The 23,116-nt window shown below is 40.7% G+C and overlaps 1 protein-coding gene across 6 annotated transcripts in view; it reads right to left on the bottom strand.

Annotated features, from left to right (window-relative positions):
* SAMD12 (sterile alpha motif domain containing 12) overlaps nt 1-23,116 on the bottom strand; it is a 170,085-nt gene that overhangs the window by 132,542 nt on the left and 14,427 nt on the right. For 5 of the 6 annotated variants that reach the window (XM_062627126.1, XM_062627127.1, XM_062627130.1 and 2 more), the window contains exons 2-3: nt 20,305-20,480; nt 17,497-17,562 (exon numbers count right to left, since the gene is read on the bottom strand). In XM_062627126.1, the coding sequence (XP_062483110.1) occupies nt 17,497-17,562; nt 20,305-20,480 (242 nt within the window). The remainder of the gene's footprint in view (nt 1-17,496; nt 17,563-20,304; nt 20,481-23,116) is intronic. The other variant, XM_062627128.1, reaches the window with a different exon arrangement.

Genomic DNA, 23,116 nt, shown 5'->3' with positions numbered 1-23,116 from the left:
TCTAACATCCATTAACACAGCCTAATGCTGAAAGCATGCTGCCTGGAAGAGCATCCAGCCCACATCTCAGCCCTACCTCCATCACTGCCATCCGTGTTGTCCCTCCTTCCTTGGTCTGGTCCACTGGCACATGGCCACACCATGCTGCCTAGCATCAGGGTCCCCGTATGGGATCCCACAGAAGACAAGATAAGTTACAAGTACACACAAGAGGGAGTTGTTTCCTACCACTGGTCAGCAGAAGGATTGCAGTAGACTTATAATACCTTCTGGTTCCCCTAAATCCACATTCTCAGACTATACTGTTTTTTTAAGAGAAACAACTCAGTTCAGCCAGCTCACTGTGTCTCACAGCAGCACAAATGAAGTGCAGACAAGGTGCCAGAGGCCCCAGAAGAACATCCTCACTTAGTCAAAGCTAATTCAAACATTCCTGAAGCCCAAGGAGAGACGTGAACTGGACCTGCAGAGAGATCACTGCCCTCAAGTCAGCCACTGAACAGATGAGGATGGTCCTCTTACATCACCGTGGAGAAGGGAGCACAAGTGCAAGGTTCTGAGCTCAAACTGAACAGCGCTGGGTCAGCCCTTTCCGGGAAGGACCAGGAAGGGGAAAAGCTGGAGCCTGGCAGAGAAACCATGGAAGGTGCAGAAGTGGAAAAGGTCCCATAAAGTTGATTTGCTATTCCTATACTCCTACGTTCTTGAGGAAAAGGAAATGAACAAATGCCACTTCTAGGAGGGTCTCCCCAGCAGCAGTGGGCCACAGCCTCCCACCTCTCTCAGAGTCTCTTCACATCTTTGTTGTGCCAAGGGCCAGCTCAGCCACAGGATTCTTTTTGTTGCCTCCACCGGACTGCTGTAAATTACCATCCCTCCCAAAAGTCTGCTCTAGCAGAGCTTAAAGCCAGCTCTGCACAAGCAGAAACTTCTACCCCAGTGCCCCAAATCAGTGTAGCACTACCACTTGTTCAAAGAACACTGAACAAAGACGGAGGCTCTACCTGGCTTTCAAGCCCTAGGACTGACCCAATCCAGTACGTTCTGTACCACTGCCACACGCTTAGGAGTACTACAGACATACTGAAAAGTGAGGGGGAAAAGAAACAAATTATCAAAACCAATGATATTGATCTGGAAAGTAAAAAGAGTGAGTTAACTCCCTCTTAAGGCTGTCAGAAGTAACACAACCAACAGGAAGGGATAAAAGTTGTACAAAAAATATCACTGAGCATTATCCTGATTGGGATAAAGGCACTATCAAAATAACAAGCAAAGATAAATAAGGTGACATATTTCCTATGAGAGTACTCTCTTTCAACGAGATACCGTATTCTGAAAGTAAGAATCATGACTGGCAGGTGCTGGTGTTGATACGAGTGGCAGTGGCACTATCAGCAAATTGTGAAGAACTGAAGTGTCAGGATGAGAAGGGAAAAGACAGAGCACTCCTCAGCACTGTCAAGAAGCTTGCCTGACATGATTCTAATTGCTATCAGAAGTCCTGAAAGCCACAACCAGGACAAACAGGCCAACAATGCTTAAAAAAAAAAAAATCAAAAGTAGGGCCAGGAGCACAGTCGCTTTTTTGACAGCCAAATCCAGATCAAAAAGTGTAATGCTTAAAAATTCACTTCATCTAAAAACACTGCATTTCTAATCTTGCCAAACTAAAGATCCATTTCACTCAGTGCAGAAGATTCCTTCCAGTCTGAAAATTAAATACTTGCTTTTGGATATCTTCAGAGAAAATGTGGAGAGGGAAAGTTGGTCTGTCAGGGTGAGGGTTCCTACTTCACAAGATATATCAACTGTTTGATACTTCTTCATTGATGTGGCTTTGATTCCCCTTCACTACCTGAGACAACTCAAACCTGCCCAAGTCTGGGCTCTAAACCATCACTGTCTTGTGTCACAAATTACAGCCTTCCCATTTACTTGGGAAAATCCTCCTGCCTGACAAACAGAAACGTACTCTGTATCTTGCATGGATCTGGAGAATGGATGATTTCTGTTCACACGGCAGGTGCTCTACTAGCATGCCTTGTGCAGCTATGAAGATAAAAGCTTCCTCCTTAAACCTCTCTAGCCTGCTTGTGACCACTATTGAGTCAAAGAACAAACAGAATTAATTTCAATTAACAGCCCTGTATTAACAGCAACTTACAAGTAATTAACTAAACTTTATTACAAGCACATACTCTTTATTGCACTTAACCATCTACTAAAGTGAGAATAAAAGTGCCAGACACCCACCCTCCACATGCCACACATAACTTGCGGGTTAGCTCATCTTCTATCCTGCCTTAAGTAAAAGAGCTAAAAACTTACAGATGTGAAGGCCAGCACAAAGCTTAGATTTTGTACTTGCAAATTCAGTAATAAGAGTTAAAGGAAGTTTCTCAGCTTGTATGTGTTTTGTGGATCATGAGAATGCTTCTGACTCATAAGCACATATATTTGGTGATGCCTTACCAGCGATTCTTCAGCCAAGGGATTATATCAAAAGCAGCTCAATTATCAATAGTTAGCAATAAGAAGCACAGACTTCCTTGAAATGAGAAGTAGACAGCACCATGACTGTGTGACATGTACCTGGTTTATATTCACATTATCCATTCTGACATGGATATGAATTGTGTCAATTAAAAATTTTGGCATGTAGCTGAATGGTAGAATTTTCTAAGGCTTAAAAATTGAATCTTCTTTATTAGGAATACTACTACAGTGCAAATGGGTCTTTATTTAATGGGAGGGGAAAAATAAAAAGAGGTTGTACATTGCAGTATGCTGGTCTTTCCAGAGATTTCAGGTAACAGTAGGAACAAAACATAAAAGTGTATCTAAAATTCTAAGTCCTTCTCCTTACAAATTTAATTAAAGAAAAAAAATTATCTTCCTTACGTTTCTAAATGTTCAGGATATTCTAATAAATTGGTTATTCAAATACTAATACTAGGCTAAACCTAATCTCAGAAACATGTACCTAACACTGTCAGTGGTGGTTATGAGGTTACTGGCAACGTTTTTCAAAGAAAAACATATCTATGGCATAATATTGCTTTTGCCAAGAGTTACCTTTCTCTGTAGGAGTTGTCATTAATGATACTGGCACAATTCTTTTATTCTTAGGCTTCACTGACATAATAAATCTGTCCAGCACAAACCACACCTAGATCCTTCCATTGCTAATTGCAGTGTTCTGTCAAGAAGATACTCAACATGTCACAACCTGGGGCTTCAGAATCAGATGTGTGCTTTTTTTAATCGCTGCTGCATGTCAGAGGTGAAGAGTACAGTCCATTTTTTTATCTTAAAGACAAGGACAGTGAAGCATTTCTATATGAGAATAGCCATAAAAGAAACTGTTACTTCAGCGTTAGCAGGCAGTGAGGTTAATTTGACCATCAGCTCAACAACAGTACATTTGTACAAGGAGAATGTCTAACATCCTGAGAGGCTCTTAATCCTTATTAAATAATGACAGGTTGCTTTCTTACAAGGTTTACTCCTTCCGATTGAATCACATTTTTGGCACCTTTGTTTCCAGCAGATGTGCCAATTAAGAGGCTCGTACTGTAAGAAGTAGTATAACCTTTCCATGCCAACTCGCAGTCTTTATGGATAGGCTCATTCATATGCAGAAGGCAAGTGCAGCAGCCAAAGCATTTTATATCCCAACAGCAATCAAAGTTTTCTAGATATCTTTGCCAGTTGACTCTTAACTATGTTCTCTTGAGCCAAATACATTTTGAGGAGAACAACTTTATAGGCCAGACGTGTACATGAGTATGAATAAGGTCAGGTCTCCGAGCCTCAGCTGACAGATCAACCTCTTGCTTCCCAATGAGACATTGCTTCCACTTCCAGCAAAATCAGGAGAAAAAAGGCAAGTGTTGCTAGAAGAGGCAGACAAGCCCAGCTATCTGATTCATGCAATAGCATTGCAATGCCTGTGTAGAAGGTCATAATGGATTTCTCAAGTAAATATCTAGAAGGCAGATAAACTACTTATTTTTCAAAACAAGCAGGACATTTCTGACGTCAATGTCATTTCTTCCTGATTACTTCTGAGAAACTAGCCTTCTCTCCCTAATAAGGGAATTCCTGTATTTGCTTATTATCCCTATGAAGTCCTATATTCATAAAAACTGTACTACAATGCCCTTTTATGCTCTTCATTAGAGAAAGCAAAAAGCCTTAAACTGAGATTCATGACAGCCAGCCCCTCCTGGCTAGGAAGCAGCCTGAGTTAGCAAACAAAGAGATACAGAAAACGCCACAGTGCACAAGTGCCATATTCATATCAAGGCCAGCCCAAGCCAAAGGGACACATCTCTCACTCACAGGAAGCATCTCTTGTAGTACAGCAAGTAAACTTGAAAGCAAATGAAAGGTCAGAAGCTTGTCCTTATTTAAAAGGAAACAGAAGGATGTGGCAGCAACAGAGTCTCTGCTCAAAACCCTGGAGATTTAGAGCTATAAACCCCACATAGATGGTATCTCCTAGATCAGGCCATTAGTGGCCTGGGAATTCTCCAGGAACATCCCAGCAGGCATCAAGGAAGCTAAGTAGGGGAGAAACACCAGTCAAGTGAAGATTTACATCTCTGGTTCCAGCCAAAATGTCCCAGCAACATCTTCCTGGGGAAGGCAGCTGTGGGACATCCCTAGAAACATGAAGTTGAGATTTTCAACAAAAATATTATGCCCTTCTGACCTCAATTTTAGAAACTTGGGTCGTAAGGAGATGAATGTGAAAGAAAAGGTGAGAGAAGGTAAATTGAGCATTGTGAGGATTGATATTAATCTGCTTTAATGTGTGGAGTACATACAATATATATCCTTTCTGGAGAGAAATCTGTGAAGGGATATCTAAATCAATGTGCTGGGAAGACAAACTGGCCCTGAATAAGAACTAGAAATATTTTAATTACATTTCTGAAAGGAACTCTATTCCCTGCTCTTTCTCGGATCATTTGCTTGCGGTTTAAGATTACATGAAAAATTCACGCTAATCCTTCAGTTTCTGTTTGCAGAAAGACCAGGAGTGTCAGGCAGTGAACAGCAGGCAGTTCTCAAGATTCACTCCAGGGGCAAATTCACCTCGCAAGCCAAAATTTAACTCTTGGTTAAATAGATGATGTTCTATACACACACCACTGCATAAAGACACAGGTAACTTTAAGCATCTCAGATTCCTCTTAGGTCTGCCGTGCTGTTCTGCTGCCCAGATCAGGGCTTTTGTGTCAACAGCAGCCCTTGGCAAATGATATTTTTAGACAATTAACACATTCGAATTTTTCCTCCAGAGCTGGCATGTTTTCTGAATAATAAAAAATGCAGGCAGGTCCAAAAATACTTCAAACACATTAACAAGGAAATCTTCATCTTTATGCAGGTTTTTATATCCATCCAGCTACCGATGAAGAAATGACTCCAGGTAAAACTCACAATTGCATTGATTCATGTAAGTCCTTTCTAAGAATCATTACATTTAAAACCAAACTAATTCCTATCTATCCAGAAACAGCAGGTAAAACTGCAAAGTTCATATGCAAAAGAAAACTTAAGAACTGCAAATGATTTGCCAAATCTGCTTTGTGGGTTTATTTTAGACCACATTACTGCAGTGTCTTACAGGTCAAACTGAATTAGTCTGATACATATTCTCCAATCCATGATGTTTATTCAAGGTTTTTATGTTGGAAACTTCTGAAATTGTCCATGTTCAAAACAATACACATTCACAAGCAAAAGTTGTTGAAAAAAGACTTAAGGATAAAGGATGTTTCAAAGAAACCCAGTCAGCTCCCCCCCCCCAACTTTCTTCTTGGCAGGCCCTCAAAGCCTCCATTTTCTAATCTCCCAGATGTCAGAATTCAGAGAAATGAACTGTTAAGGAATGTTACCAGACCTTTTACATGAAAACACAGCCAAACACAGGCAGCATGAGTAAATAGCTGATATAAAGAGCACCATCTACTGACAGGCAGCACTTTGACAGACCCAGACAGTTCTGCAAGGCGCTGCATGGGGCTTCCAGATAATCTAGTGTTTAAGAAATTCTGCTTTCTCCCAGAGATGTTCAGTACTTGTCACATTTCCTTCCCCACCTGCCCAGTCTCTTCTGTGTGATTTAAACTCTTCTGCTCACGGCTCACAAGACAGCCCGTTCGCTCCAAGATGCAGTGGCACAGCTCTAGTAGGCAGCCCCCACTTTCTTCCCAGTTCTGTCCCATTTCACTTTGCCACTGAAGCTTCCCACATGGAGCCACTCCTCCCTTGTACATAGCTGCTATTGGCACCATTTTACAGTTACAAATAAACATTTTATCACCAGCTGTTTATGAGGACATGTTTCCAACAAGGATTTTCCACTGAAGTCAAACACTTGAACTGTCCCTTGATGAGATGCAATCATCTCATGATGACTGAAAACGTCAAGGTTTATTTCATGAGATGAAATACCTTTCTATGTTCTCACAAAAGAGATCATATGAAGGTGGAGGTTTCTTACTCACTTTTACCCTACTGCTGTTTTATGTCTTTGAACACAATACTTGTATTATTTTATCACACAAAATTATTAGCAGGTACACATAGGAAACGGCTGTTTCCCAAGAGACACAAAAATATGATCAATATACACAGATTCTCTTGGCTAGTATAATCAGAAATAACCTTAAAAATGCTATTTAATACCTTGATCACTTCTAAACCCAGGCATAATACACAGTAGAAATGCACTGAACTATGATGGCACATCAATAGAAAGCACTTGCTAGTACTGTCATATTGCATAAGATTTGTGTCACAACACAATAAGAGCTACCTTATTTTTTATACATGCTTGGAGAGAATAAAAATAGTAAATTTGAACAACTTTCCTAATAAATTGGTCAAAATTCAGTGGTGCTAAAAGGCCTTCAGCAACAAACATAAGAACCACTTGTGATAATTTCTATTGAAAGTGAAAGAAGAAATACTGATGCACAGTTTGTGCATTGCATTGCTTCACTGATTAAAACATCAATAACGTATCTAAGCTCATGACTTATATTTTTACATTTTGTGCAGATTCCAAAGGTCAATGAAACTCCATTTACTGCTTTTATACAATAATTCTTGTAAATCTATTTAGAACAGGATTGAAAGAGAAACAACTGATAGGAGTTTTGCTAAGGGTGAGGCTGTAGTCAATCTATATATACATGTGGCAGATTGATAACCATTAATAAAAGTATGAAAGGAAAATTCTAATAGGTAGGAAAGTTTCAAGTTCTACCTTGTTTTATAGCCATACTTGCTGTGTCAGCACAGCAGTTTTATTCTTCTAGTGTATTTGTATGCAGCAGTAATAATTTTCTGTTTTCACCTCTTCCTCAATTCTAAGATTTATAAATACAGTGGGATATTCAGACTCATCCTAGAAATTACTCTTCCTTTGCACTGTATTTCATCCTCTGCAGTCAAATTCCCTTTTGCTGCACATACTCAACTACTTTGCCTGATCTTCATCATCCACCTACTATCCCTGTAGCCTCTGCCTTCCTCATCTTTTTCTTTGACCATTTGAGCTCAATAATATATCCCAGGCTATGAGATGGATAATTTCACTGCTCCCCATTATATTGTCCAAGTAATTATAGCAGTGGATGCAGAGAACTGCTACATTTCTCTTAACCAAAAACGTCTGAATCTCCTGTTTCACTGTAAGATCACCTAATTCTCATTTCTTACACATTAGAACAAACTGAAGCATTTGATAAAGCTGGTGAAGTGGTGTAGAATTAAAACACATTTGGTTATGAATGTTACCACTCTCCTGTACCTCCTCATTTGATTCAGTCTCTCCCTAGCTCTATTTAGACTGCACTTCCACAGACCTCTCTCTCTGCAGCAAAGCAATACTCTCCCTAACTACTGCCAGCATGGCAAAGTGATTAAAATAAGCCAAATTAACAGGGAAGTGTTGCCAAGGGGGACAGTTCTCACTGGTTGCTCTTGACCAACTAGTACAGAGTGCTCTATCACTAATAAAAGTCAGAGTGAGATAATTCAGGTGGATGATAAATTGATCAACTCGCTGAAGTCAAAGAATTGAGCAGTCAATTAGAGAAAGCAGGGGCTGGTGACTGAACCGTGCTGCAGGAAATCCACCACTGAATGAGGTTCTCTATCATCAGCTCAATTCATCTGAGACACACTCATGCTTCCACTCAATCCATCCTGCCCTTTTCCAACATGGTAGAAGTCTGTAAGATCCTTAAGGGAACCAGGTTTGAAAACCCTGGGCAGGGAGGAACACAACCATGGAGAGGGGCATGGGAGGAAGAAGGTAATGAACATGAAAAGAATTAAATGAGAATTTCATCAACAATGACCTGGTTTTATTTGCCATCATTGTAGCATGTATAGAGGAGCTAATTTAATTTTCAAGTTCAGTTTCATCTGTTCAATTTCTTTTGTGTTTTTAGAATCACTTGCAATTTGCATAAAACATTTCACAGCACAACAACAGGATGCACTCCAGTGTGGGGTTCCCCCCCCCCCCCCCCAAATGTCAGGCCTGTTCACATAACCTGACTACATTCTAGAATATTCTTTTTGGAATCAAAAGCTAAGACAGCTTTCTTTCCAATTATTCTTCTTTGGGGCTTTTATCAGCATTTTTTGCATCCTTTGAAACCTGGAAACCAGGGCGGGGGATAAAAAGTCAACAGGAAGAAAAAAGGTACTATCTTATACTGTTTTTCTCACAGTAAAAAGGCAGAAGGGGCAATGTGTACTAATGAACACATACAACTAATTGAATTTCACCTGAATTTGAGGGTTTAATCAGCATGCTGAATAATTACCTGATCTGAGCATTTTGTTTGACACTGTTCTTCTCCCCCACCCCCCTTCAAAAATACTGTTTAAAAATGAAACTTTTCCAATAGTAAATTATTTCAACAGAGACTGAGGCAACACGAAACAGCAGCTATGGAAAACAAAGATGATAATTATTCAGGAAAAAAAAAAACTCTTCCAAAATAATCTGCTACCAGTTACTATGGGCAATTAACTATAGTTTGCAAGCCGTAAAGTAGCCTTCCCCATGGAAAAAGAAAACAGCAGTGACAGCTTAATAAGCAGGAACCTTACAAGCACTTCAGATTCTTCTTCTGCAGTCAACAATAAAGGTTTCAGGAAATCTCAGTACATGGAATAACAGCCTCTGTTTTCCTCATCAACTTCACAAATCACCATCTAATGCTGAAATGTTGACAATTAAGCTATTTGTTCTTTAAGACAAACCTGAAAAAAGCAAAACTTCTGGGTCACAAAAAGAGAAGTAAGTTTGAGACAGTCTTATAGCTGAAGGAGAACATATGATTGTGATAGTCTTTAACTCCAGAAAAACTTTTTCTATTTAATCAGCAATTGATTATTCAGAAGTATCTCTTCAAACCTATACACAAGCTTTATCTAGATAAAAAGACTATCAGTCATCAGCAAAGGTATGCTGAAGTTCAGTGACATCTACCTTTTCATAACAAAAACATATTCACAAAATCCTTCACAATCTAAAGTGCGCTGCTAAGATTGAAAGCAATCAGCCTTGAATGAAAGATGAATTAATAGCAGCTCTAAAACCATTAAAGACAGACTCTATTGTCATGCTTTTGTTTAAAGCAAGGGAAAAAAAGGCAAAAAAAAGTAGAGGGTGTCTAGGTCAGCAAAGTCATCAGTAGTTGATGGATGCACTTACAGACATGAGAGAAAAAAAGGAAAACAGGCAGAATGTAATACCCACTTACGAGATTCTCTATGTTAAGGATGGAAAAAAGGCCTCAAGACATGCAGTAACTCTACCTTGTTCAGAGCTGAAGGTTTTCTATTTTTAGATATACATATCAAGGACGCATTTAACCGTAGAAGTGCAGCTTCATAAACCATAATCATTCCTAGACACTGGTAACACCAGAAATACTCATTCTACCAACAACATCATCTGAGAACATCTCCTACTGGTAACAATTACCATCTCTGGGTAAGGAACTAGGAGATAAGGAGGACTGAAGAACTGATGCTCCAGACAATGTTAAGGACTGCTAGCAGTTGTGTGGTGACCCCCAGGTATGCAGGAAATATGATGTTTGTGTTGTTAGAAATGGGCAATTTAACAGCTTCCCCAACTGGTAGCCTTGCTCCCTCTCCCTAGCAGCCCAGGCTTCACACTCAAGTTGCTTCTACTGCTGCAGCTCTTGAGGCTGCAGAAGGGTCACATCTGAGAGGTGCTGTGGGACATAAGACGGGCACAGCTCCCTCCTGGAACCCATGCTGAGCTTCCTCCACAGCACACTTTCAGTCAGACTGGTGGGAAGCCCCAGGCAGATTCTGGTGATTATTCATTGGGTATCAGGTGTAGGCAGGTTTTAGTAGCACTGCACCACAGGGACCGGGACCAGGATCTCCCATTCCAGGCAACATTTTCCAAGGCAAAATTGACTACTACATCAGTCTTAACTGGTTGTAGCTAACTGACTCTAGTGAACTCTTTGCTTTGCATAGGAATGTAGATGAATTAAAAAAGGTACAGGTGAAGTGAAGCCTGAACTGGTGGGCAGGAGATGGCTATGTGCTGCTCCATAGCATCTCACAGGGCTGGCAGACAAAAGATGGCAGCTGGTATACTGAGAGAATATAGGAAAACATCACAAGTTTGCATGAACAGAATGAGAGTTCAAAAGCTAAAATCAGTAAATAGCCTAAAACCAGAAGGTAATTTCCCTTCTTAAACTGTGGATTTGTGGAAGGAATTGGATTCATGTTCCCTAATCTCTTAAAGAGAAATTATTTGTGATGTTTGATACCACTATCACCAACAGCATTTACCTTTTCCAAGTGCCGAAGGCCACAGCTGCATATTAAAATTGACAGCTCCCAAATTTAAAGCAGCATACTGTCATACTGGTTTCCCCCTTGCTCTCCCACTGCAAACTTAAAACACTTCTTTTAGTTCAAGAGTCTGGCGCACATTCTTAGTTTTGAACTAACCCTGCAAATGCCCAGAGTGGTTAATGACAATATAAAAGCACCCCACCAACATAACTAGGAGCACAGAAGTACCATAAGTAGAACACAGGCACTTAGAGCTATCCCCAGGCTGAATCACTGTACCAAAGTTTCACTAAATGGCACCACAGCCAAGGACACCCCAGGCTACTTACAAATCAGTTGGTCAAAAAAAAATTAAAGAGAGGGAAAGGGAAGAATTCTCTCTCATTAAACACGGCATCCTCCTTACTTTCTGCTTGCCCCACTGATAATACAGCATCACAGAAAATGTCTGCTTTAACATTTGGGAGTTGTTTCTCTGCTCCCTGCAGTGGCGTATCAGCTACACAGTAATCTACAGCTGACTGTAGAATAAAGATAAAACAGAAACACTTCTGACTGAAGTCCACATTCAGAAATAACTAAAAAGAACTAGTATTTGCAAAGTGTGAAATGAAATCATGCTGAAAAGCCTCCTCGGTTTCAGAGGTCATTATCATTGGCATTTCTGCAGTGCTCAGAGGACCCTCAGAGCCAAGCACCATGCCCACTGATCCCCCATCCACCAAATGCTTCCAGAGGCATGACACAGACAAAGCAACAGTAGAGACCTTCACCACTACCCACCATGAAAACAGCTGGGCAATCTGTCCCATGGAGACGAATGGGAACAGGCAGCAAATGAGCTGCTGCATTTGTTATTCCTGGACAGCTTGACCAAGCCGATATCTTCCAGGTTTCAGCAACACGCTGCAGAGCTTTTGGACAATCAATTTTCCATACATAGACACTCAAAAGACAAAATTTTGGTAGCAAATTCCAAATCACAGTTTTATACTAAACCAACAGTTTTAACTGGTCCTTATTATCACCATTCTTCTACAGCTGGAAAACCTGAGCCCCAGAGCAAGAACTTCACTTCTAGTGAAGCGCATCAGGCTTCTGAAGTCCAAGACCAATTAAAAGAAACTGGAAAAATGACACAAACTCCAATCATTTCCTTTCAATCCAGGACAGACTATTTTTATTTTTCAGATTAAGCAGTGTTTGCTTGCCAGATCATCCCTGTACACATGGGACTAATCTATCCTAAGTGTTCAAAGTATGATTTTGAGAAAATGCAGCTTTTGAAATACAGTCTCCTAATACAAGGTTTCATCCTCGGACATTAATAACTATTTCAACATCAAGTGCAGAGGCTGGTTAGCCAGTAAGGCAAAGGACAGAACTGAGTTTGAGATCCGAATACCTAAACTCAAGTGTTAAATCAGTCCACAAAGCATAAACAGGTTCAGCTGAGTGGTGCTCACTTCAGATGGAGTCTTATCCCTCTCTGCACTCCTCCGAGCACACTGACTAGATCTCCACTGATGTAAGAGGAGTTTAGACACCTAGTTTACACACAGACCCTTAAGTTGTCCTCATCAGCAAGCTCAATTCCACCCACATTAATCAAGGGGAAGAGACTCCACTCTGCCCCAAGCCGCCTCTTTCCAGACTCTCCTAATGAAATCCCTACACTCCTTAGCACACCTCTGCACTAGGGAGAAGCTTGGCAAGTTGGTAACACAAGAAACACCCTTCAGATGTTACCAAGGCTATTACAGTCCCACACCCCTTTTGTGATTGTGATACATCTCACTCCCAGTGCTCAGCAATTATGGTATTTTTTAAAATGGAAAGAAGTTCCCACTTGGAAAGGAAAAGGTGAACTACAGCAACTGCTGATCAGTTTTGTCAGCAGTGTCCACACAAGTGGCACATTAATGAAATAATGGTTATAGCTCAGGTGAGATGCACTGTTTGCAGAACCTGCAGTGCCAGCACTGAGGCCTTAAACTGCTCTCCCATTTTAAATAAGAAATTGGCTCCGTAACACATTTTGCAATCCCTGCAATCACAATGCTATTATTTTTCTTTACTGGGTGATTCTATACTTTTCCTTCCCCATTAAGGCAGCCATGTCATTAAAATACTGCTTTATTTTGGAAGCAATCTCTGTGAAGCCCTTAAAGTAGCTTCAAAGTGAAAGCAGAGGGTTTGGATGGCTTTGTGGAGCAGTTTCACAACGAGGCAAGCAGCAGAACCGGCACTATAAGCACATTATGCATCCACATGCTATATGGAATTGCTTTTTCCTCTAAAAGCCACTCCATCTTTTTATCTGTATTTCTTTTCCCCCTGAAGAGAAGTTCTTTTAAATAATGTGTCTGTGTCTCCATGAGTCTATAGCATTAGACATCCCACTTATTTCTAGAGTACTACTGTGGCCGTTTGCTGCTTATGTTCGCGGATACGTACTGCGATTGCTGCTCCTTTTCACACTAGTGCAAGGGGAAAGAACACAAATTTCACATTGATAGCTTTCAGGGGACAACAGGAGCCAGATCAGACTCCATTTCCCTCCTTATGCTCCCTCAGCTGCCTCTCTGTAACCATCTGCTCTCGCCTGCCCTACACAAGGACTGCATTTGCTGCCTGCAGCAAAACCCACCACATTGCTGTGCATTTGTGCAACCCCAAACTCACACAGGGTCATAGGCTGCACTGTTTCTGGCAGGCCAACACCTTGCTGTCCTTCACATGCGTGCGCTGTGTGCATGCCACCACTGACAATGTTTTCATCATTTATTTGTTGGTGCAAGTCCAACTGTAAAAAGCCTGACAAGCAGAAATTTCTCTTGCTATTATCACCTCATGGACTGAAGTCAGAGATAGAGCATCCTTGTGCAGCCAAACTTCATGAAGGAAACTCCTTTTAAATAGCTTGGAAGGTCAATCAAATAGTGGTCTTTGTGAGTAAATTTCATCTGTTCTACTCATATCCATCTAAAGAGCCAAGTATTAGTCTGAGCTAATTATTCTGACTTCCTATGGAGAGAAAGAAGAGAAGCAATAGGAAAATAATCCCACTTTGTGATGGAGGGTGAAGGAGAAGGAAATGAATAACGTTCCTTTGCAGATGCTCTTCTTTTTCCCCTCAGTGTTCAGGGCAGAGCACAACAAACTAACTTGGGCACTATCTCCCACTTACGTGCGGCTGCCATCAGGGCAGATGATGTCTCAGAATCCCTAGACATGCAGTCAGGGCAAACAGGATGAACAGGAGAAGCCAGATCTTTTATGCTTAAGGTAGAAACTTCACTGCAAAAATATTACATTATTTATAACTACAATAGACGAAACAGCAATGGGGAAAAATATGCTACAGTAACAGTCCCCTTGGATTCTGAATGAGGCATTTATCCTCCTGTGATAAACTGGCTTACAGGACACCAACAGAGAGACATTCCTTGTCTTCCTGGCTTGTGACAATGTAAATTCTGAACCAAGCTATATTCTGCACTAGAGGAGGGTTTACTCCAGAACTCCATTCACACCAGTAAAACCCCAGAGTAATAAACAAAACATCAGCCTCAGATGCTTGCAATGCACAAGGTCTCCCAGCACTCCTCTTCCACCCCCCAGGATAGAAGGTTTGCTCACTGCACGGTTCTGAAAGTTAACACTTCAGCTGGAGATCATAATCATGAATGACAGGCTGTGAGAGGAAGATATACATACACAGCAAACATTTCAGCCCCCAGTTTAGACACCTGAAAGCAAGACAACATGCATACTTTAACTATGCAACACACACAAAGAAGTCTATTGAAAATGAAGACAGAAGTGAGCATACTTATTATTGTGTATTACTAATAATCACAGAATGATAGGCACATTGCCCTGTTTCAGCTATCCGACATTAACATTTACCAAATACTTGTAAATCCATTTCAGACATACTGTACCCTCAGATTCTGCACCTATTTTTGCTAGTCATAAAAAGACCCAATGCAGTAAGCGGTGTTTTGTCACTATTGCAGTCCAAAGCAGGAAGAGACCGACAGAAGAATTTAAAAAACACCATGTATCACACACTGTATCTGTCAGCTTTCATTGTGGTCTGCTATGCCCATTGGTAATCTGTTAACTACTTCGCCACAAAAAAAAATAAATAAGGAAAGCAAACTTTATGTCAGTAAAGTAGCATTCTGCCACCCAGGCCTGCTCCTCCAATGGGATACATGCAGAGGTCTGCAACCCAAACACCCTCCCACAGCATTTTAAAGCAAAACCTGGAGGAGTGGAACAGCCCAGCTAGGGTTACGCTGAACCTTCAAGAGGTGAAACGCTCGTTAGCTTCAGTCAGTCCAATCTAGGGTCTCATTCACAGAAGGGACCGTTGGAAGACAAATCCAAATGGTAAAACCTCATTGCCCCAGTTCAGTGGCCACAAAAAAGGGGGGAGTGGGGGAGTGTGTGTGAAAGTGGTCCCAGCACACCAAGCAGCTGTGAATGACAATCAAAGGGCTGATAGCAGCTAGAGCACCTCTCCTGTGAAGACAGGCTGAAAGACTTGGGCTTGTTCAGCCTGGAGAAGAGAAGGCTCCAGGGAGATCACAGAGCACCCTTCCAGTATGTAAAGGGGCCTACAAGAAAACTGTAGAGGGACTTCTTACATGGGCATGTAGTGACAGAACAAGGAATGGCTCTAAGCTGACAAAGGGGAGATTTGGGTTAGATATAAGGAAGAAGTTCTTTTCTGTGAGGGTGGTGAGACACTGGCACAGATTGCCCAGAGAAACTGTGGCTGCCCCATCCCTGGCAGTGTTCAAGGCCAGGTTGGACCGGACTTAGAGCAACCTGCTCTAGTGGATGGTGTCCCTGCCCATGGCAGGGGGCTGAAACTGCATGAGCTTTAAGGTCCCTTCCAACCCAAACCATTCTTTGACTGTATGCATGTTCTGTCATATGCATCACCAGAACCACTGCATCCTACTTTAGAAGCTTGATCAAAAAGGATAAACATAGTGAAGCGGAGCCACTAATTAAAAAACTGGAGAATTCTTCAGAAAATTACTTTTTCTGTTCTCTTTTTAAAGAGCAGCACCAGATTTTTTTTTTTTTTTTAATTAACTGACAAAACACGTTTATATTTCTAAGAATTCTTTAACACCCTTATTACTCAGAAGCTTGGACTCTTTGCTTGGACATTTCACCATACATTTGACACACACACACACACACCCCCCAAATGCTTCCCAAGCAGAGCAGAACTCCCCAGGAAGCCAAGGAGCTGCTTCCACCACAATCAGTCCTGAGGTAGACCCACTAAGCCAAGATAAATTCCTGTCCTCTTGTTACCAAGTTCAGTCAGCCTTTCACTGTTGTTAAGGTCATTTTGAGAAAGAGTTGGGTTTTTTAAGAAAGCAAAAGCAACCAAAAGAATTAATGAGCTATGCTGCAACAAAAAAGTATCGTCTGCCGGTTGTCTCTATAGCACTTATCCACAGAAGGCAAGATAAAAAAGCTTCTCATTTCTTTTACCAGTTCCTTTTCATAGTTTTCGTGAACATTTTAAAGGCTTCTTAATTTGCCTCTGGGTCAGATATAAAAACCTGCCATAGCTACAGCTAGATAAAAGTCTAACTGGAGCGGTTGTCATCCAAAAGCTTTTATTATTTCCTACTGCTGCTACCACATAATGAGACAAAGTGCGTCACCACATATGCACACCTTAGGAATCAAAACTCCCTGAATAAATAAGCTTCTTGCAATAAGTGACAGACCAGATTTGGGTCTCACACTTACAATGAACAGGGCTATATGAGTGCAACATGTGGGAAGCCTTGATAAAAGTCAATATTCCTGTAAGAGATGATTTTCTAAATTTGTTAGGAAAGTTGCCTTCTATTAAAGCCTATACTCAGACAGGTACAGGACTGCAGAAGTACAGCAAGACTTTTTAACAGAGAACTCTGCTCTGTAACTCCAAATTCCCTAACTCACTGTTTATCTAGAGATACTATGATATTAAAACCAGACCAGACATAAGAGCCAGAAGTAGCATTTTAATTAAAAGATAATTCCAGAAAACACACACAACAGATTAGATGTAGGTGTTAAAGAAATAATATACAAAAAAAATGTATATTATAAACCATTCTTGCTTTCTCCAATGAAGTTTTCTGCTCTGTGAAAGTGTCCGCTCAACTGATTGAGGTATTTTTACATAGCATGAATACTGAAAAATCAATTACTGACCGAGAAAGTGTATATACTGATACATAAATACACATTTAAAAAATATATAGCAAAAAAGCTTAAAAACTAAAGTATTTTTACACTTCATATAATTTCCTTAATTTGTATTATATCCTGTACATTATCAGAGTGTCAGTGGATTATGTTCAAAGACATAAATAATCTTGTCCTTTTCTGGACTTGCTCACTTTTGTAACAGGGTGGTGGCTAAGACTATTGTCCCATTTTCCATTAAAATTCTACGTCTGTCACCATATAAAAGGCAGAATTCATACTCATCAGGAACTTCATGCTATGCTTCCTGCTGTCTGCATCTCAAATACAGAAACAAACACTTCTACTCCCCTATTTAAATTACAGTACCTGCATAAAAGATAACTTTAGATCTGTCTGTAGCCCATGAGTTACTATTGCTCTGCAAGTACATAGCTGAGGACAGAAAAAAAAGGACAGACTTCATCAGAAAGGAGATTTTGTTTATTTCTTTGGACAGCAAAACCTTAAAGCAGTCAGGGGTTTAAAGTACTGTAACTGGTCTTCATGAAGACAATTTAGAAAGCTGAAAGGAGAGAAGATGATCTAGAAGGCATCTTAAATTACATTCAATACACTGCATTGCTTTGTGTAACTTAACTCTTATTGCTGTAGATATGAGGTATGTGTTAATATTATTTGAATACAGCAGATTGCAAAGAAACCTTTCTAAAAACAACTGAGCAATGAGGACACATAAAACAGGGGCTTTAAACTGAAAAAGCGTAGATTTAGATTCGATACTAGGAAAAAAATTCTTCACTATGAGGGTAGCGAGGCACTGGAACAGGCTGGCCAAGGAAGTTGTGACTGCTCTATCCCTAGCAGTGTTCAAGGCCTGACTGGAAAGGGCTTGGAGCACCCTAGTCTAGTGGAAGATGTCCCTGCCCATGGCAGTGGGGCTGGAACTGGATGATCTTTAAGATCCCTTCCAACCCAAACCATTGTATGATTCTTTGAAATGGATCTGCCCACAATGGTTTATTTACAGTATTTTCCTCTATTGCCATTCATCTGTCCACTGTACATGATTGCATGGATAATGTTTCATAATGACAGCTTAATTCAACTCCTAAAGGCATACAAGTTACAAACCTATCTCTATGTTCACATTTTAGAGGATAAACCACATGATTTTTAAATTTAAGGCTGAGCAAGCCAGAAAAGACAGGCCACTTCAGCTGTAACATATGAATCCATATGAAAAACATCACCAAGTTAATACAATAGTTCAAAAACAAAGTTACTAACAAGGCAACAAAACATTCAGGATACCAGTCCACTTCATTAGCTTAATGCTATTATGCCAAGCTTATTCCATCAAGCAAAATGTGTAGTTTTTATATCTGAGGCATACCCAGCTTTTTAAATAAAGCTTCTGCAATCAGATGTGGGAAGCCAATAGTTGACTTCACTACTTTGAGAGCACTACGCTTCCCCTCTTCCCCAGCTATTTCCAGCAGCAATGGCCTGTTTTCTATTCATCAATCCAACAAGTACAACTCAGACAGTGGAATCGGGCTCCATTACATTAAATCACTGCTATATTTCATCCTGATTTTCCATTAGGATGAGCTTTTCCAAGCAAAGACAAGCTTGATCTGCTTGTGTTTCCGTGTCAACTACACATGGTCCCATTCTCAATTGGAAGCTCCACTGAGTCATTTAGCTTCTTCACATCCAAGACTGCAAGATCTCCTCTGAGCTTAACACTCACCCTTAGCTTTCAATACAGGGCAGATTTTCATCTGATGATGTTGAAACATGGGCAGGGTTAGCTTGCCTTTGTCTGCAACAAGCTGGGTAAATGCATTATTAGCTAAGCTTTGTCTCAAAGCCCATCCAAAATTTGGTGGTCTTGTTACTGAATAGATGATTCAAAGCAAAAGCATAAACCTGCTCCCCAAGGGTTCAAAAGAAATCAGCAATGTGTTTGGCCACAAAGCAGACTGCAAGTAGCAGTGATTTTGATCAATGACAGCCTGTACTAGATCTAGTTCAGTGATTTAAGACAGAATGAAATGAGTTTAAAATTGTACTCATTTAAAATTAGGTATTTTAGATAAAAATCAGAACAGAGGACTCATGCTAAGCCTTTATTGTCAAGGCTACTGCTCAAAACATTTCATGCTATTTTATTCTGAACTACCTCACATGTGTATTATTTGTTAGATTTACTGTACTGCTGACAGTAGGAGATACTTTCATTTGTTCAGTCATTGAGTTAATTGTTACTCCCTCTGATGGACATTTGAGGAGAAAAAAAACAAGACACTCATTTGAATTGCTTTATTACCTCCCAAAGTGTCAGATTCAGTAAAAACCTCAATTTTCCACTCTGCAGAAATCACCACCAAAACTCTGGGTTTAGGCCTTCAAAAAGGCTGATAAAGCTTTTACAGAATCTCTCCCAGTTTGTTTGTTGGGTTTTTTGGTTTTGGGTTGTTTGGTTTTTTTTTTAAACATTCTCTTATTTTTCATTCTAGCTAAAAACATATCTAATATGACAAATTATTGTCCTTTGCCTGAAGTGTCTGGAGCACACACATTCACCTGCAGTTGGCAGTCACATCTCCTGCACACAAACAAGAAACGGCAGCTTATGAATGAGAACAGACACTTCATTTGTCTTTAGGAATTCACCTCTGAAGGATGTTTATTCACTGACATACCAGACAGGGAAGAACTGACCTGCTCCTTTACCTAGAATTAGTTAACAGTTTATTCAACTCAGTCACCCATACCAAAATCCACATATTCATAGAACCTTTCTCTTCCTTTACCGCATCCAGGAAAAAATAAACACACAAACAAAACACACTTAGGAAAAACGTATCTATTCTCATTCTGGTTCTTATCCAAGTCATTTGGAAAACTAAAGTCTCCACAGTGCCTGAAAAAGGGATATTCCATTGTTTTAATTATCTTCATCTAGAGAAAAATAAACTAGCACTATGTCCAAGATGTGTGTGGGCTAAAACTCCATGGCAAGACCTTCCATCTGTAACAACCACATCCTCAGACTTTTCCACCTTTGTATGTCTTTAACAGGATGATAAATGCTTTTTAACCAGTAGCCAGGACTTCAAGAAGCAGTTTAAGACTCAGCAAAATAAATAAGAACCCAGTCCTACCTACCTTGGATATTTCTGGCTCCACTTGTCTCTTGGGTGTCTCTTTTGACTCAGGCCCTTTTGGAGTACTAGTGTTCTTAACAGAGGGCGATTCAACTCCTTCACCTTCAAGTTGCAGATTAATACCTTCCGTGGGGCCAGGATGATCAATACCATTTGGATTCAGATTGCAATGGATAGCTGGGGAAAAAATGCAAGAAAAAGAAAACACTGCTTAGGAAAGAAGAACCCAATGTTTCAAACATTTATTACAAAGTACTAAGAAGTGCCACATGGTAACCTATGGCTGATCATGGCAAAAGAACTGTCTATACCTGGACAGAGATTCAGGTTGAGATACTTGAGAAGGAGAATGAGAGGCAATACAGTCTCAACACAGTGCAGGCTACTGTATTGAACTGGATTCACTACAGCACCCAAGACCCTCAACTTACAGCTTTTACTAGGCTAGAATATATCCCATGTATTCAGCATTCAGCCATACCTTTTTTCTTTTCTAGGCAAGCAAGTTAAAGTTTTTCTGTTACGTTTTCAATTACTACAACATTCTATGTCCTAAACAATGTGGGATAAGTAAGCTGTGCACAGCAAGTTGGTCTCTGCATAATGACTTACCCAGCTGATTCTCTCTCCTTCAGCACTTTGTACTTCTGCAAATTGCCACCTATACCATCCTAACAAGCAAGATGGGTGTACTCTCGAGGAGCACATAAGGAATTGTGGACTAATGACAGCAGAGTAAGGAAAGCAGATGGAGGGAGAAAAACAAAACAAATGCAAACCACATCAGAGAAATGCACATTTAGAACTACGGCAGAAGTTTAATCATTTTCTGTCTGAAATGTCACCGTTCCAGCACTTGCATAGAGTAGCCTTAACAACCTCCTTGGCACATGTAGCCATTTTAAAATGTATGGATCCTGAGGCAACGTCCCCTTCACATGACTATCCAAGTTTTGCATTCACGTTCCTGCATAACTGCGCTGCTTTTAGTGCTACCCCTAATTAATGGTTCCAAGTTCCCCTGTTTGGCAGAGAACTTTGCTCAGATACTGTGGTGCAATGTTTGACAGACCTGACCAGAACCCAAAACACAATGTAAAGCTCAAACAAAAGCTTGGCTTAGAGGCAAAGGGTGGGGAGCAGGGGCAGGAATCGGAACTGCTGGTTTCTACAAGCCTGTGAATAAGTCCTTGATAGCCTCTCATGGAAACCAGGCTCAAGCTGCCAGAGAAGGCAAAGGGTACTTCAACTACAGCACCTTTTGAAAACCCACTTACTTTAAATCTCAGAGTCTTAATTGAAAACTGTGAGCCTAAACAGCAACTCCTTGGTGCAGAATTAAATCAGAAGACAAGAAGTTGGCCTTTTCTCCTTGAGATTATTAAAAACATCCAAATATTTATACAAGATAAGTGATCTGTCCAAGCACTACAATACCTAGATCTGTAAGCCAGGGATGGAAACATCTATCTTGAAGGCAAAGGAACATTATGAAGGATAATTTATGGACAACACTGAATGATGGAAAGCAGTAAAGAACTGCAGTGTGTTTTATTACAAATTGCAGCTATTTTATATAGTAGAAAAATACATCACTGCCCCAGAAAAAAATAGTAAATGAAACTAAAACCAGGAATGGCACTAAATTCCAGTCTCACTGTGGGTAGAAGAGTGGGATTAGTCCTGGACTTCTTTGACAAGAGTAAAAGAGGCAGAGGTCCCTTTCCAAACAGTCAATTATTTATGAGACAGCATGAGACGAAGAGGAGGAATCACTAAACTACAGCATGTCCACAGCTGACCCCTGCAGAGAACTCCTTCTGGGGAAGGAAAAATAGGAGGTGAAGGATACAGAGCTTCTGAAGGCAAGTTCAGGGTTTTTACTGGCCACCACAGGAGAAAGATTTCCAGTTAAAAATCCCTTCTTTCTCAAAAGGAATCCTCCATCTGCTTAACCCTTGCATAGAGAATCGTGGTTTTGCTTTAAAAGCGCTGGAAAGCCTCTGAGAAGTTTTCTGGGAACTCCTAGGTTTCCCCTTGTCCTGGGTTCAGCAGTAGCAGTCATGTTTCTCCTTCTTGGTAGCTGGTGCAGTGCAGTGTTTTGACTTTCAGCTTGGGAACAGAGCTGATAGCCATGTTTTGGTTTGGCCAAGGACTTTGTGAGCCTCATGCTCTGCCAGGGAGGAGGGGAAGCCAGGAGGAAGCAGAGACAGGACACCTGACCCAAACTGACCAAAGAGGTATTCCATACCACAGCACGTCATGCCCAGGAGGTAACTGGGAGTTAGCCGGAAGGGCTGGGAGACTGCAGGGTTGGAGGAGGTATCGGTCGGAGCTTGGTCAGGCTGGGGGGGCAAGTTATGGGTCGGTTGGTGCTGAGGTGTTGTATTCTCTTCCCTTGTTATTTCCTTTATCATTGTTATTACTGGTGGTAGCAGTAGTGATTTGTGTTATACCTTAGTTACTAAACTGTTCTTATCTCAGCCGATGGGAGTTGCATTCTTTTCGATTCTCCTCTCTGTCCCGCTGGGAGTAGGGGGAGGGAAAGAAAGGGGGGAGTGAGTGAACAAGTTACCTGACTGGGTTTAAACCACAACACCCCTTCAGGTACCAGTTTCTCAAAAACAGGAGCATTTTCTATTGTATTCAGAGGAAAAGCACATCAGAAAAAGGTGTGTGCAACAGTCTGACTGGTGGCTGGTCTTATCTGTCATATTTCTGTCTCATTTTAGAACAGCAAGCACCTGCAATTTCTTCCTGATACCTAGAGAGCTGCTACAGAGCCTTTTCTCCCAAACCAACTCTAAGGAGCT

Source organism: Pezoporus occidentalis, unplaced genomic scaffold, assembly GCF_034315485.1.
Source record: "Pezoporus occidentalis ecotype Australia unplaced genomic scaffold, CSIRO_AGI_Poc_V1 ctg3, whole genome shotgun sequence".
Taxonomy (NCBI): Eukaryota; Metazoa; Chordata; class Aves; order Psittaciformes; family Psittacidae; genus Pezoporus; species Pezoporus occidentalis.
The sequence above is the reverse complement of the archived record's forward strand: the minus strand, read 5'-3'. Positions and strand labels throughout refer to the sequence as shown.